Here is a 16,672-nt window from a genome sequence, read left to right as displayed (position 1 = left end):
AATGTCTGTCTTCCTGTTTCGTTCCATAAGGCTTTTACGTGAAGCTGTTTTAAGAAAAAAAGAAAAACATGAAAAGATGTAGCACTTGCCTGTTGAATGCATAACTGTGTTTAATGTTGTATCGTCCTGCATCCAGACCACAGATTCTCTCATCATGTCTACATTTATTAAACCCAAACTGAAGGTACAGTAACACCTCTGTGTGCGTGTGTGTTTGTGTGATGGTTTTAGTGTGCACTTTGTGTGTAGCTACAGGATGCATCACTCTAATGGTATTAGAATGTTACTATTTGTGATAGAAAATAATGCACTGACTTATAATTTTGAAGAAACAAAACACATTACAAAAAGCATACTCTTCAAAAGGTTAAAGTGCTTATTGTTCTTAGTGTTAGGCCACCTGGTTGTTCAAATGCTGAGAACAGGCAGGTGCCACATGAGCAGGTGTGTGGAGGTGTTTGGAGGGGTTTTGACGTTTGGCCTTGGTGATCCTCACAGCGCAGGCAGGTGGACTGGGTCAAGTCTTAGCCCCTCCCAATGCTGCCATGGGAACGGTTGTCAGTGGTGACTCTGTTGAAATCTATTGCATGTTGTACTACTATACCGTGACTGTCATTTCCCAGTCGAAACAGGCTTGTGTCTGTGTTTGTTAAGTCAGGTCACTTTTATCTGAATTGCACTTTTTTAAAGAAAACTGTCAGAATTTACACAGAAGGGCAAAAAAGGACCAAAAAGCATGCAATGCATGCACACGAGGAAAAAAACTCCCCAATGGGGAGAAAAAGCCTAAAACAGTGGCAACTCCCTGACAGGTAGTAATCTTGGTAGGAACCCGGCTATAGAGCCCAATCTCTAATGGCTGGCATGGTTTAGAGTAATCGTAGTATGGTAATACATTTTATTTTTATGAATGTAAAATGTAATCGTTCGTAGTCCAATGCATCACTCTGCCTGTGGTGACCTTGGGACAGAGAGGCCTGAGTGCCCAGTTTATGAGTGATAATTATGTTGATATATTTCTGTGATAATAATTTAGAGCAAGTGAGAATAATAATGTACAAACTAATTAATTACAGTTATGACATACATTTTATCCAGTACAGTGTGCTGCATGTGTTTGAGCATGCATGTGTGTGTGTGTGTGTGTGTGTGGGGGTTGTCTGTTCCTGAATCTGAATTGCTGTGGTCTTTGGATGAGATACTGGTTTAAATCAAAAGAGTGACACACCTTCTAATTTGGCGGGGGAAAGAATAAACAGACTCTTATTTGGGACAGGTAAGTGATACCATATTCATATCTTTGTTTATGGCTGTGTGAACAGCTTGCAGAGATGAGAGGTTTGATTTTGGTTTTGGAGGAGATTACTTTTCATAAAGGAAAACAACAGCTGTTTCCTAGAGAATGCACCAACCACAGGCACTAGACAGACATATAACCTTATGGAAATGTTTTAAATAATAGTTTAGCCATGGCACTCAAGGAAGACTCTGAATTTATTCAGCACTGGAATTTTCTGGAATTAATATGATGGATGATGGGAAACCTGAAAGTGTCACATGCACAAAACGTTTCTTTCTTAAATTAGAGGGTGTCTTCATTAGAGTTCCATCACTCCTCTCTGCTCCACTGTGCTGTCCCCCCAGCACAGGAAGTGACACGCATCTGGAAAACAGGAAGTAGTGCTCTATTGTCCTCTGCTCCGTGTAAGAGGCATTGTTCAGTCATGGAATCGCGGATCTGGGAATGTGCTCTTGCTTCTGAATAAACACAGTAGCTGTGAAAACACTCTCCCCACCCAAGGACACGTGCGGTGGTGACATTGGCTGATGGTGATGTACATGTACAGATTTACATGAGATCACACTTCTCCCACATACTGACCCCCCCCCCCCCCCATTGAGCTGACAATGTGTTGCCTCAACCTATTTGTGTGAGGGACAATGCAGTCTTTAACATGAATGCCATCTTTTCATGTACTGTGCTGGATTTAGCCGTAGATCATTTTAATCTGATTTGCAGCCCCAGTTATTTTTCTTGTTTGTTTTTCTGGAACGGAAGACATTTAACACGTATTCAGTAAGCCAAAGCATTAGTGCCAAATGATTAACAAAACTGTAATATAATAAAAAAAATAATATAATAAATAGAAGAAATTGTATTTTTGCTCTGCAGTGACTATACTTATTACGCATTGAATTACTTCATACAGCAACAGTGCAATGCATAATGCAAAAATGTAGGCAGTTCATTTAAGTAGTCTGAATTTGCACAGGGACTGCCAGACAACAGGAGGTCTGCCTGGAGACAGACCCCATTATTACCGATTAAACCCTCACTAACAGGGTCACTAGCAGGGCGCTTAACTCAGTCATTGTGTTGTTCTTTCTGGAGTCAAATCAATACCAGAGACGGCTCCTCCGCCTGGCTGCTCGTCCAATCATGTTGCACTCTGATGCGCGGTCCCCGTGGCTTGGCTCCACAGATAGCTTGGACAGGAAGAGGAAACGTTCCGTAAATATCGCTCTTCCTTCTGGAAGCCTCTGCCATTTCTGATCGTCAGCAAGGGAGGAAGAGACCAGAGTCTTGGGGGTGGGGGGGATTGATGCTAAAAACAGTGGAGTGTATAAAAACTATGGCCACCATTTTGGCTCTCTGGTACTCAGCTGCACTTAGGGTCCCATTGAGTGCACTGCTGTACTTGGTTAAGTAAGTCACTCTGCATAATCTGGTAAATGGATATAATGCAGTGCAGAGAGACTGCTATGTGACTCTGCGTCTCAGTATGAGATATGTGCTCTTCTGTAAGTCCCTTTGAGATGCAGAGTCTTTGGTGAGTGACCATCAGTGAGAGAGACAACAGGGGCAGAAAGACCATTATGAAGTGCAGTGTAGATATATCTATAGTGAAGATTTTTAAGCTCTTCCCAATATATGGGAAAATATATACATTATTTCCACTTTCAGATTTTGAAATGTTTGCTTTTAAATCATGCACTGCTTCACATTGAAAACTACCCCAAACACCCATGGGTGCATCCTCTGCTGGGGCCACACCCTTCAACCAACCCTCATGGTCATGAAGCATACTGCAATACATTTTAAATCTGTTGATATTTTTGGAAAGTATAACATTGGTGTATCATCACATTTATAATATCCGAGTCATGATAACAATGATAATACTAATAATTATGACTATTATTACTACAAATAAATGATACACATACACTCAATCCCTTTTGCCTTCTTTCAAATGTTCTCCTCTGCTCTCTCTCAATCTACTTTCCCTCTCCGTTCTGCTTTTTTATGTCTTCCAACATCAGTCATCTTGCTTTTATCTCAGGAGTAAAGCCTGTTAAGTTTTCACTAGTTTTCCTTTCGATCCACAGCCAGTTGAGTATGCCTTTAGTAGAGGTTTCGTAGAACAAATGTGTGAGGACTCGTTAGCTCATGAATAGCTTAAATTAAGTATTTAAGCGCTGAAACACACCAAACCCCAGCGGACACTGCAGCCCTCCAGTACTGGACCCAGGCACTCCTGAGTTATACAGTAATAATTGAGCTCTCTGAAATGTAACATCTCGCACTGCTTCCACGGAGCTCACAGAGACTGCCACACTAGGCTGGGAAATAACTGACGAGCTCACACCCAGTGAGCTCCAGAGAGCCCGGCGCTTCTCGCCCGGGGTGTGCTTGGCACACAGTGGTGCGAAATGGCTGCCATGCCTCACCTAGTCAGGGGCCATCTTTTGTTATCGCCTTGGCTCCTCTGACGTTGGAAGTGAAGGGAGTTGGACTGTTCCCCTTTCGTGTCAGACTGTCAGACTCTGTGTATCCGCTTTTAGACATGGAACATTCTGATGAGTCCGCCCACTGTTCTCCTGATGTTGCCATGGCAACAGTGTAGGAGAAACCATCCCGAGGGGTGTTTTGCAAAGTTTACGGAATTAGCTGGGCAACTTGTATTTGTCAATATTTCAGGCATTTGGTCCAAACAAATCTAGTATTTTTTTAAAGTTAGTCAGTTAACAGCTTTGTCCCACTTTGTGAAACATCCTCCCCCTAACTAACTGAAGTTAAGGGGGAGGAGGTTTCACTACTAACAACTAACTGAACAGCATTGTTCCGATAGTAGTTAGCAAGGTCAGAGAACTATGATGATGACGGGTCAAAAGATTGAAAGGTGGGCAGGAGTTCTTCTCTAATCGAGAGTCACACAAGAGTGAAACTGGCAGTATTCAAATGCAGTTGATTGCATTTGAATACCAGCCTTGCATGTCAAGTTTAAAGTATTTCACATGTGTACTTGGCCCAGGTCTCAGGGCCCATTCAAGGTGATAGACCCAGGCCTTCCCCCCCTTTCAATATGATGTGCGGAACATTGTCACTGAGTACTCAGCTCAAAGACTCCTCTGCGAGGCCCTTTGCTGTGTGTTTGACTGTGGTTTAAAAATAAAGAATGACAAGGCGGGTGAACGTGCGCTTGCGTCTCTGTGCGTGCAGAAGATGGACGCCGGCGGGATAAAGGTTCTGGAGACGGCGGAGGACATCCAGGAGCGGCGGCAGCAGGTTCTGGACCGGTACCACTCCTTCAAGGAGCTGTCCAACCAGCGGAGGCAGAAGCTGGAGGACTCGTACCGCTTCCAGTTCTTCCGCCGAGACGCCGACGAGCTGGAGAAATGGGTCCTGGAAAAGCTGCAGATCGCCTCCGACGAGAACTACAAGGACCCCTCCAACCTGCAGGTCAGACAATCACAGGCCTGTCCTTTTTACATTTCATTTATTTGTTTAGGGCGGCCTGTAGTGTAGTGGTTAAGGTACATGACTGGTGGTTCGATCCCTGGTGTAGCCTCAATTAACATCCATTGTTGGGCCCTTGAGCAAGGCCCTTAGCCCTGCATTGCTCCAGGGGAGGATTGTCTCCTGCTCAGTCTAAACAACTGTAAGTTGCTTTCGATAAAAATGTCAGCCAAATGACATGTAATGTAATGTTTATTTGACAATGTCAAAGCACATTAATAGCATTTCTGCACCATAGTTAGCCAAGGAGGCTAATTTTCGCCTGTAGACCTTGGGCTCATATCTTTGGATTGTGGGAGGAAACCGGAGTATCCAGAGACCCAGGCTGGCCAGGACTCGAACCCAGAACCTCCTTGTGAGGCCTCAGTGCCAACCGCTGTGCCACCAAGCTGGAAAGCCCCCTCTGTATTTATTTAACTTTATTCCGATATGGGCACAACAAAAACGAGTTACAGATTGAAATGGGATCACAGTACAGAAAGGCCCAGAGTGGGAAACTCAACCCCTGGCCAGATTAGTATATGCCTTTAGTAAGACTTCATTCCTGTCTTTCCTGTATCTTCATTCCTGTCTTTATTTAACAATTACCCAGTCAGATTTTCTTTCCATTTTCTTTTCTTTTTAATTTTAATTATTACTTGTGAGTTGCCGTCATGCCGCAATGAAACTCCAGGAGCTACAGCTAAAGCATGTGCACCTCTCAGATGCACCGGCCGGCTCCAAAGCTCAATAGCCCTCACCTGTGTAATCACATACGTCTCACGTTTCTCCGCTGTTTCTCACCCGGGTCTCTCCCGTGCCTCTCTCCCGCAGGGGAAGCTGCAGAAGCACCAGGCATTCGAGGCCGAGGTGCAGGCCAACGCGGGCGCCATCGTGAAGCTGGACGGGGCCGGCAACCAGATGATCGCAGAGGGCCACTTCGCCGCCGAGATGATCCGCGTAAGCCTCAGAGATCACCGCCCCAGTTTAGCGCTCCAGTTTAGCGCTCGGCTAGCGATGCAGCGGTGTGCTGTAGCGTTCAGGGAACTGGGCTCTTTGTAGGCTCAGTTCCGACTGCTGCCCTTGAGCAAGGCACTTAATCTGAATTGCCTCAGTTAAATTGATTTAATGTAAGTAAATGAAAAGGTTCTGTCTAAATGCCCAAATGGAAGTGGACTCTTATGATGGAGCCAGAGTGGCTACGTGACTTCGGCTATCACACAGCAAGGTCAAACAGCGAACAGGGAGCTTCTGCACTGCTGTGATATGATTAGCTCCTTCGCCTTTTCTTTTGCGGACTTCGCATTAAACTCGCCTGCATTTCCTAATGAATAAAGGTACATAGTGAAGGAACTCTATTGATGGGTGAATGTTATTATACTATAATGTTTTAACAGTGCCTTGCAGAAGTATTCAGACCCTGGACCAATTCTCAGATTTTACTGAATTAGAATTTTGCAGTGAAATTTCATTCTGTGTGATGTTTAAAACACTGAAACTCAAAATTTGTTATTTTACAGTGACATTGGATCTATGTTCGAAAATATGTTAGCCTTTTTTATCTCAGAAATTAAGGTACAAAAACTGCCTAAAAAGGTACAAATTCTTGTTGCATGGTACATACAATCTTATATATAATAATAATATATAATTAATTTGTACCTTTTTTTGCTTGGAAAATGTACTCATTTGTACCCCAAGAGAACATTACTGTACTTTCAGGGTACATTTGGGAAATTTGATCCTTGAAGAAGAAAAAGATTTAGTGGCTGAAAGTAAATCTGCTCCAGTCAACAATATCGAGAGGTTTGCGCTAAAGTGGCCTGAGAGAGAGGGTGGCCAGAACGCAGCCGTTACTCAAAATGAACATCTGACATTTCCCAGAAAGCACCAGAGTGACTCAGCTAAGATGTGGGAGAAGGCTTTGTGGCTAGATGAAATTAAGATAGCATTTTTTTTTTGTTCTAACTGCTAAGAATTATAAATGGGTCAAACCTGACTCTGCCCATTCCTCCAGAAACAGCATCCTGAAGTAGGTTGGTGGCAGCAGCATGCTGTGCGGGTGCGTTTCATCAACGGCCCATTATATAATAATAGCAATGCTTTGCTTTTATATAGTGCTTTTCTCACACTGAGGGATGTGGGGGGCAATCTTCTCAGCCACCACCAATGCGTAGCGCCGATCTGGGTGATGGACGGCAGCCATTTTGTGCCAGAACTCTGACCACACATTGTAGGATGGGCATGTGCTAATGTGTGTGTGTATGTCTGCAGGAGGCATTGTGTTAAAATGGAAGAAAGAATGGCGGGAGCGCAATTCAGGGAAATACCACAAAAGTATTTTTGAGCTTGGGATAGAGTTCACCTTTCAGCAGGAAAATGATCCCAAAACAAAAGGCCAGAGCAACATTGGAATGGCTCGGGAACAAAAAGGTCAATATTGTATGTTAATCTCATTCCCGTTGAGAATCTGCTGCATTATTTGAAAATTCACAAGCGTCACTCAAGCAACTTCTAGAACTGGCAAAAATGGGCCAAAAATAATGTACATAACTCACTCCAAAACAGTGAAAATGTGGTGGATACTTAAAAGACTTATAACTGTTATTGTAGAAAAAGGTGGCTCGACCTAGCATTTATGTGTTGGGTTTGATTACTTATGAAAGCGATACATTTCAGTTTAAAATTTTTTTGTAAATATCAGACTTACTGACTGGAAAAATGTGAAAATATGTTCATAATTTCTAATTGTGAAAAATGTGATAACTTTTAACAGGGGCTTAATACTTTTGCAAGGCACTGTATGTAGACCCCTGAGAAATTATAAATTATCGATGCTTAATCAATTTTGTATGTAAAGTACTGTTGTGTTGTGGTCAAGGGCACCTGCAGGTCATAGGCCCCGGCTGGTTGGTTGGTCTATGGTCTAACCCCCTGCCTCTTCTCTGATTCAGTCTTTTACGCCTTACCGGACTGCCCAGAGGCCCATAGTCAAAAGTGTTGTTATTCATGATTATATACAAGTAGGTACATGTGTGCTGTGATCACTCCAGCTTCCAGAACACTCTCTCTCATTTTCTTCGCTCTCTCTCTCTCTCTCTCTCTCTCTCTCTCTCCCTCCCTCTCCCTCCCTCTCCCAATCTCTCTAGTGAGCTCTCTCTATCTGGGCTGTCCTTTCATTTTCTATGGCTCCCAAGATATTTAGGCCCCTGAATATCAGAGGATCGTGCTGGGGAAGATGTACAGATCCTCTCCCTGTGTGCTGTGCAGTGGTCCTTTGGGTTTGGGTTGTTTGGGGGGGGGGGGGGGGTTTGGTCCCAGGAAGTGATGCATGTGCAGACAGGTGTGCGGTGCCCATACAGTAATCTGGAGACTCGGAGTCTGAATGTGATTGCCCCTTCTTTTCTCTCCCTGCGTCCCTCTCCTCTTCTCTCCTCTCTCTCCCCCTCTTTCTCTCATCTCCTCTCTCCTCTCCCTCTCTCTCGCTCACACACACTCACTCTCTCACACACACACACTCACGCACACAGACTCGGTTGGAGGAGCTCCACAGGCTGTGGGAGCAGCTGCTGCAGAAGATGAAGGAGAAGGGCGTCAGGCTGCTGCAGGCCAAGAAGCTGGTGCAGTACCTGCGCGAGTGCCAGGAGGCACTGGACTGGATCAGTGACAAGGTGTGTGTGTGTGTGTGTGTGTGTGTGTCTGGGTGTGTGTGTGGGCAGGGTAGCAGTGGGCAAGGGTGGACTGGGAAAGGGCAGGGCAGACTTGTCACAACTGTGGTTAAATATGTTGTGAACTAGGGGTGAGATATTTTATGATTTTCTCCACAAAATGACAAGCTGATTTTTACTGATTACTTCAGTACTTTTGGTGCTGAAATATAATTGGTGCCATTATATAATAATGACAATGCTTTGCATTTATATAGTGCTTTTCGCACACTTAGGGATGTGGGGGGCAATCTTCTCAGCCGCCACCAATGCGTAGTGCCCACCTGCATGTACGGCAGCCATTTTGTGCCAAACCATAGGCTGGGCATGTGCTAATGTGTGTGTGTGTGTCTGCAGGAAGCCATCGTCACGTCGGAGGAACTGGGTCAAGATCTGGAGCATGTGGAGCTGCTGCAGAAGAAGTTTGAGGAGTTCCAGGCGGACCTGGCGGCCCACGAGGAGCGGGTGAGCGAGGTGAACCAGCAGGCCGGGCGTCTGAAGGAGGAGTCTCACCCAGAGGCGGAGCTTGTGGGGAAGAAGCAGGAAGAGGTGAACGCAGCCTGGCAGAGGCTGAAGGGCCTCGCCCAGCAGAGACAGACCAAGCTGTATGGAGCGGCGGAGGTCCAGCGCTTCAACAGGTAACGTGTGAGTGTGCTTGTGAGTGTGCGTGTGTTTATGTGTGTGTGTATGTGTTTATGTGTGTATGTGTGTGTGTGTGTGTGTGTGTGTGTGCCTGTGTGAGTGTGTGCTTGTGTGTGTGCGTGTGAGTGTGTGTGTATGTGTGTGTGTGTGTGTGTGTGTGTGCCTGTGTGAGTGTGTGCTTGTGTGTGTGCTTGTGAGTGTGTGTGCATGTGTGTGTGTGTGTGTGTGTGTGTGTGAGAGTGTGTGAGTATGTGTATGTGTGCATGTGTGTCTGTATATGTACATTTTTAAATACCTGGTTTTGGTGGTTTCTAGGGACGTGGATGAGACCATTGGCTGGATTAAGGAGAAGGAGCAGCTGATGGCGTCTGATGATTTTGGGAGGGATCTGGCAAGTGTGCAGGCACTGCTTCGTAAGCATGAGGGCCTGGAGAGAGACCTGGCAGCCCTGGGAGACAAGGTAACACACACACACACACACACACTATATTATACACACAGAAGTACATATCTTCTCACGCTCTGTGATGATTATCTGAACAGGCTGAATCTCCAGTCTGTAACAGGGTCTCAGTGCTGACCCCCGTCGTCCCTTTGGTCTCCTAGGTGAACACCCTGGGAGTGGAGGCGGAGCGTCTGCAGAAGACACACCCCCAGAACGCCACTCAGATCCAGCAGAAGAGGAACGAGCTCATCGCCAACTGGGAGCAGATCCGTGCGCTGGCCGCCGAACGCCACACGCGCCTCAACGACTCCTACAGGTGAGCCCCGCCATCGCCGCCCTCCGCCCGCCCCGCCCCGCTCACCCCGCCCGTGTGAGGCCCCTCAGCACACAGCGTCTGCTCTCTGCCGCCCCCCGCAGCCTGCAGCGCTTCATCGCAGACTTCCGCGACCTCACCAGCTGGGTGACGGAGATGAAGGCCCTGATCAACGCTGACGAGCTGGCCAATGACGTCGCCGGGGCGGAGGCTCTTCTGGACCGGCACCAGGAGCACAAGGTTAGTGAGGGGAAAACACTACCAGCCACAGGGTGCCTCAGATGTAGGGATTATGACATTGTTAATGCTAAAGAGTACTGTGGGACATTAGCGCCTGATGTATTAGAGGCCAGTAAATAAGGGGAAAGTGTATGAATGTGTGTATTGGACAGCTGTATAACAGGCAGGTGTAATGGCTTACATGTGTTATGGGTGGATGGGAAAGGTGTGTAATATGTGCAATGGTTACAGGTGTGTTGTGGACAGGTAGCTAACAGGGAACTGGTTTATATCAGGTGCAGGGGTGTAACAAGGTACATCGCTGTATATTTGATATGTGGGTAACAGGGTGTAATTGTGTAACAGGTCCGGAGGTCTGGGTGTGTAACAGGTCCAGTATGTAACGGGCAGGTGTAACAGGTCCGGTGTGTAACAGGCAGGTGTTCTCTGGTGTGTTGTTCTCAGGGGGAGATTGACGCCCATGAGGATGGGTTTAAGGCCACAGATGAAGCCGGCCAGGCTCTGCTGAGCAGTGGACACTACGCTGCTGAGGAGGTCAAAGAGAAGGTGAGTGAGTGTGTGTGTGAGTGTGTGTGTATCAGAGAGAGAGAGAGTGTGTGTGAGTGTCTGTGACTGTGTGTGTGTCGGAGAGAGAGAGCGAGTGTGAGTTTGTGTGTCAGAGAGAGTGTGAGTGTGTGTTTGCTGAGTGGGTGTACTGGCTGTATCCGTGGGCCCTCTCCACTGGCCCTGCTCCATATGAACCCCGGCCCCTGTGTGTGTGTCTGCGCAGCTGGGCGTGCTGACTGAGGAGAAGCAGTCTCTGCTGGAGCTGTGGGAACTACGCAGGCAGCAGTATGAGCAGTGCATGGACCTGCAGCTCTTCTACAGGGACACCGAGCAGGTGGACAACTGGATGAGCAAGCAGGAGGTACTCTCACTACAGCGCACCTAATACCTTATACCAGCATACCTTATACCAGCGCATCAACACACCTTATAGCAGCATACCTTATACCAGCGCATCAACACACCTTATACCAGCGCATCAACACACCTTATACCAGCATACCTTATACCAGCGCATCAACACACCTTATACGAGCATACCTTATACCAGCGCATCAACACACCTTATACCAGCACATCAACACACCTTATACCAGCATACCTTATACCAGCGCATCAACACACCTTATACCAGCATACCTTATACCAGCGCATCAACACACCTTACACCAGCACATCAACACACCTTATACCAGCGCATCAACACACCTTATACCAGCATACCTTATACCAGCGCATCAACACACCTTATACCAGCGCATCAACACACCTTATAACAGCACATCAACACACCTTATACCAGCACATCAACACACCTTATACCAGCGCATCAACACACCTTATACCAGCGCATCAACACACCTTATACCAGCACACCAGCGCACCTTATACCAGCGCATCAACACACCTTATACCAGCATACCTTATACCAGCGCATCAACACACCTTATACCAGCATACCTTATACCAGCGCATCAACACACCTTATACCAGCGCATCAACACACCTTATACCAGCATACCTTATACCAGCGCATCAACACACCTTATACCAGCGCATCAACACACCTTATACCAGCGCACCAGCACACCTTATACCAGCACATCAACACACCTTATACCAGCGCATCAACACACTTTATACCAGCGCATCAACACCCCTTATACCAGCACACCAGCGCACCTTATACCAGCGCATCAACACACCTTATACCAGCATACCTTATACCAGCGCATCAACACACCTTATACCAGCGCATCAACACACCTTATACCAGCATACCTTATACCAGCGCATCAACACACCTTATACGAGCATACCTTATACCAGCGCATCAACACACCTTATACCAGCACATCAACACACCTTATACCAGCATACCTTATACCAGCGCATCAACACACCTTATACCAGCGCATCAACACACCTTATACCAGCATACCTTATACCAGCGCATCAACACACCTTACACCAGCACATCAACACACCTTATACCAGCGCATCAACACACCTTATACCAGCACATCAACACACCTTATACCAGCGCATCAACACACCTTATACCAGCATACCTTATACCAGCGCATCAACACACCTTATACCAGCATACCTTATACCAGCGCGTCAACACACCTTATACCAGCGCATCAACACACCTTATACCAGCATACCTTATACCAGCGCATCAACACACCTTATACCAGCGCATCAACACACCTTATACCAGCGCACCAGCACAGCTTATACCAGCATACCTTATTCCAGCACACCTTACACCAAGCACACCTTATACCAGCACATCAGCACACCTTATACTAACATAACAACACAGACAACACAGTTTATAACTAACACACATTGGAATGTCATACATGTAATATGTGTCAATTAGCTGTGAAGTAGTGTGCAGTAAAGGGCGTGACTTGAGGCCCTGTGACTCCTCCCCTTCCTGTAGGCCTTCCTGTTGAACGAGGATCTGGGCGACTCCTTGGACAGTGTGGAGGCTCTGCTAAAGAAGCATGAAGACTTTGAGAAATCACTCAGCGCTCAAGAGGAGAAGATCACCGTGAGGACATCTTACCTTTTTCATAATTGTTGTTGATGTCCATGTCCTCCTTCAGAAGGCTCTAACACTGCTGGTCTTTCCTCCTTTGTGGTGCGCCCTCTGTAGGCACTGGATGAATTTGCCACCAAGCTGATCCAGAACAGCCACTACGCCAAGGAGGACGTGGCCATGCGAAGAGATGCGGTAAGAACGGCAAGGGTTAAAGGTCAAAGGCCAAATGTCAAACAAATTGCATACTATTTTAAGATTTAGATGCCAAAATAGTATGCATCGAAATTATGTTCGAAAACATAACTGCTAAAGCTACTCGGATGACACGCTACAGTGTGAAATATCAAACTGTGTGAACACCATTCATACTTATTAGGTGTATAAACGCATCTGTAAATGTGTGTAAATGTTAACGTAAGTGTGTAAACACATCTGTAAATGTGTGTAAATGTGAGCGTAAGTGTGTAAACACATCTGTAAATGTGTGTAAATGTTAACGTAAGTGTGTAAATGTGAGCGTGCTCTCTCCCGTGTGCGTAGCTGCTGAGCCGACGCAACGCCCTTCATGAGCGCGCTCAGTCGCGACGCTCCGCCCTGGACGACTCCTTCCACCTGCAGCAGTTCTTCCGCGACTCGGACGAGCTCAAGAGCTGGATCAACGAGAAGATGAAGACCGCCACGGACGAGGCCTACAAGGTGAGGGAGAGGGGGGAGACGCGTTCTGTATCTTATCCATTCAATACCTAGTGCTTGTCATGCAAAATAAGCTGTCTTTGACTGAAAGTGAGAGAGCGTTTATGTTCATGTAGTCCTCAAATTTGAGGAAACTGAATCTGATGGTGACCGGACTACATTCAGATGATCAAAAGTCAGATGGTTAAAAGTAAATTGTACAGATTTTTTTACTGATATTATCAGACAAAATCGAGGAACCTGAAGACACACTGGTAATTTGTTGTTCTGTTCTAGTTTGTGCTTATCTTATAAGTTATGAAACTGTATAAAACATTCCTTTTAAGAGGGTTCAGTATATTTATGTGATGTCTTGTATTGATTATCAGATTGCTAATGAAATCAGGAGCTGACCTGGACTTGGTTTAGAGGTTACTTGTGTTGATATCTGTCTCTAGAATGAACTTCCAATTCCACTTGTACCTACCACCTTCGCCTCATTGCGACCTTTGACCTTTCTCTCTTCCAGGACCCCTCAAACCTGCAGGGGAAGGTGCAGAAGCACCAGGCCTTCGAGGCCGAGCTCTCGGCCAATCAGAGCCGCATCGACGCGCTGCAGAAGTCCGGGCAGGAGCTGAAGGACGGGAAGCACTACGCCTCCGCGGAGGTGTCCGCCCGCATGGAGGAGGTCGCCTCGCAGTGGAAGAAGCTTCTGGAAGCCACCGAGCTGAAAGGTGAAACCTGCAGAATTAACAGTCCTTTTATACTTCCAGACTTCCAGGACCCTTATCAGTCTTGGCGCCACCAGATCTTTTGTCAAATCCTTTAACTTCAAATGGGCGGCCTGTGGCGTAGTGGTTAAGGTACATGACTGGGACCCGCAAAGTCAGTGGTTCAATCCCCAGTGTAGCCACAACAGTCTGCCTAGTCTAGTCAACTGTACATCGCTCTGGATAAGAGCGTCTGCCAAATGCCATTAATGTAGATTTGTTTTAAAATGGCTTGGTATTTTACTAGTATCATTTTTGGAAGAAATATATTATATTATTATTATATTCAGAAACGTTCAGAACAAAAGTTTTCTTTCATATGCTGGTAATGTTTGTAACATTCTTCATTGAAAAGTCTTTGGTATCTGCCGGGAGTGTTCTCAAACTTGTAGGCAACTAGAGAGTTAAAGCATTTCTCATATGGGTTTGACACAGGTCTGAGTACCAGTGTGCCACTGGATCTCAGACTAAAAAGTAGCATTTTTAATGTGGAATCAAGATTTAATTGGATTTTATAATATGAAACAGCCCATGGGGAATGGGAAGACATTAGACTGAGGGGGCATATACTCGTTCACAACCCCCCAGGAATCAAGCTGCGGGAGGCCAACCAGCAGCAGCAGTTCAACCGCAACGTGGAGGACATCGAGCTGTGGCTGTACGAGGTGGAGGGTCACCTGGCCTCCGACGACTTCGGCAAGGACCTGACCAGCGTGCAGAACCTGCAGAAGAAGCACGCCCTGCTGGAGGCTGACATCGCCGCTCACCAGGTAACCCCCCCCCGTCTGTCTGTCCTGACTGCTGTTTATCCCCCTATAACCAGGCAAGTCTCTCATTAGTGTCCCTTTTCAGCGCCTCCTCGGACTGCTGTAGCTAACTTCACAAGGTTAAAGACTGCTTTTTATCTGTGTCTGTCATTTGTTTTAGGAGTTCAGTTTACATGTAGTTGTCCTTGCTGAATTTCTCAGTTTGTGTGTTGCAGTTAAACAGACTGACAGACAGACACACACACACACTTGTTTTTGGGTGAAGTACATTCTTATGTGGTCACCTTTTTGGAGAGTGTTGCTCATCTCTCACTCTCTCTCTTCCTTTCTCTCTCAAACACATGCACACACACTCTCTCTCTCTCTCACACACACACACTCTCTCTCTCACACACACACACTCTCTCTCTCACACACACACACTCTCTCTCTCTCAGGACCGTATTGATGGGATCAGTATCCAGGCTCGGCAGTTTCAGGAGGCGGGACACTTTGACGTGGAGAGCATCCGGAAGAAGCAGGAGGCTCTGCTGTCGCGCTACGAGGCGCTGAAGGAGCCAATGGCCGCCCGCAAGCAGAAGCTTTCTGATTCGCTGCGGCTGCAGCAGCTGTTCCGTGACATTGAGGACGAGGAGACCTGGATCCGCGAAAAGGAGCCCATCACAGCATCCACCAACAGGGGTCAGTGTTTCTGTGTGTGTGTGTGTGTGTGTGTGTGTACACGTGTGTGTGTGTGTGTGTGTGTGAGGTTGAGGAGACCTGGATCCACGAGAATGAGCCATCTCAGCATCCACCAACAGAGGTCAGTGTTTCTGTGTGTGCGTACCTGTGTGTTTGTGTGTGTGCATATGTGTGTGAGGACGAGGAGACCTGGATCAGAGAGAAGGAACCAATAACAGCATCCACCAACAGAGGTCAGTGTTTCTGTGTGTGCGTACCTGTGTGTTTGTGTGTGTGCATATGTGTGTGAGGACGAGGAGACCTGGATCAGAGAGAAGGAACCAATAACAGCATCCACGAACAGGGGTCAGTGTTGTTGTGTGTGTACCTGTGTGTGTGTGTGTGTGTGTGTGTGTACACGTGTGTGTGAGGATGAGGAGACCTGGATCCGCGAGAAGGAGCCAATCTCAGCATCCACCAGCAGGTGTCAGTGTTTCTGTGTGTGTGTGTGTGTGCTTGTATGTGTACACGTGTGTGTGTGTGTGTATGTGTGAGTTCGTATGAACGTGTTTGTGTGTTTATGATGTTTATGATGGGTGTTTGTGCCTCTCGGTAGTGGTGGGTACCAGTGCTATGTTAAGTAGTCCTATAGTTTTCACTTTGACCACAGTTACTAATGATTAAATAATCTCTCTTACATGTCCTCTCTCTCTCTCTCTCTCTCGCTCTCCCAGGGAAGGATCTCATTGGTGTGCAGAATCTGCTGAAGAAGCACCAGGCCCTGCAGGCAGAGATCGCGGGCCACGAGTCGCGGATCAAGGCCGTCACACAGAAGGGCCAGGCCATGGTGGATGAAGGTACTGAGGAACTTTCCGGTGCTTCCTGTTGCTATGCACAACACGACTGCGGGCAATGTACTGCTGGTGACTCATAACCTGGGCAAGGAGGCAATGTTTTATTGTAAGGTTAAACAAGAACAGTAGAATATCAGAGTGAATCTGACTGTCTGAATTAGCATGACATCAGATATACGCATCCACTATTAGGCGTCTTATTTCAAGTGACGCTAAAATG

At 46.6% G+C, this 16,672-nt stretch overlaps 1 protein-coding gene across 1 annotated transcript in view; it reads left to right on the top strand.

The window, feature by feature from the left end:
• LOC133142450 (spectrin alpha chain, non-erythrocytic 1-like) overlaps positions 1-16,672 on the top strand; it is a 54,849-nt gene that overhangs the window by 5,238 nt on the left and 32,939 nt on the right. The window contains exons 2-17 of the mRNA XM_061263672.1: positions 4,505-4,744; positions 5,615-5,740; positions 8,311-8,451; positions 8,845-9,125; positions 9,445-9,589; positions 9,736-9,890; positions 9,992-10,127; positions 10,572-10,673; positions 10,897-11,034; positions 12,628-12,738; positions 12,844-12,921; positions 13,270-13,425; positions 13,931-14,135; positions 14,760-14,941; positions 15,376-15,619; positions 16,333-16,455. Of these exons, the coding sequence (XP_061119656.1) occupies positions 4,508-4,744; positions 5,615-5,740; positions 8,311-8,451; positions 8,845-9,125; positions 9,445-9,589; positions 9,736-9,890; positions 9,992-10,127; positions 10,572-10,673; positions 10,897-11,034; positions 12,628-12,738; positions 12,844-12,921; positions 13,270-13,425; positions 13,931-14,135; positions 14,760-14,941; positions 15,376-15,619; positions 16,333-16,455 (2,560 nt within the window). The 5' untranslated portion in view covers positions 4,505-4,507. The remainder of the gene's footprint in view (positions 1-4,504; positions 4,745-5,614; positions 5,741-8,310; positions 8,452-8,844; positions 9,126-9,444; positions 9,590-9,735; positions 9,891-9,991; positions 10,128-10,571; positions 10,674-10,896; positions 11,035-12,627; positions 12,739-12,843; positions 12,922-13,269; positions 13,426-13,930; positions 14,136-14,759; positions 14,942-15,375; positions 15,620-16,332; positions 16,456-16,672) is intronic.

Source organism: Conger conger, chromosome 12 (assembly GCF_963514075.1).
Source record: "Conger conger chromosome 12, fConCon1.1, whole genome shotgun sequence".
Classification (NCBI taxonomy): domain Eukaryota; kingdom Metazoa; phylum Chordata; class Actinopteri; order Anguilliformes; family Congridae; genus Conger; species Conger conger.
The sequence above is the reverse complement of the archived record's forward strand: the minus strand, read 5'-3'. Positions and strand labels throughout refer to the sequence as shown.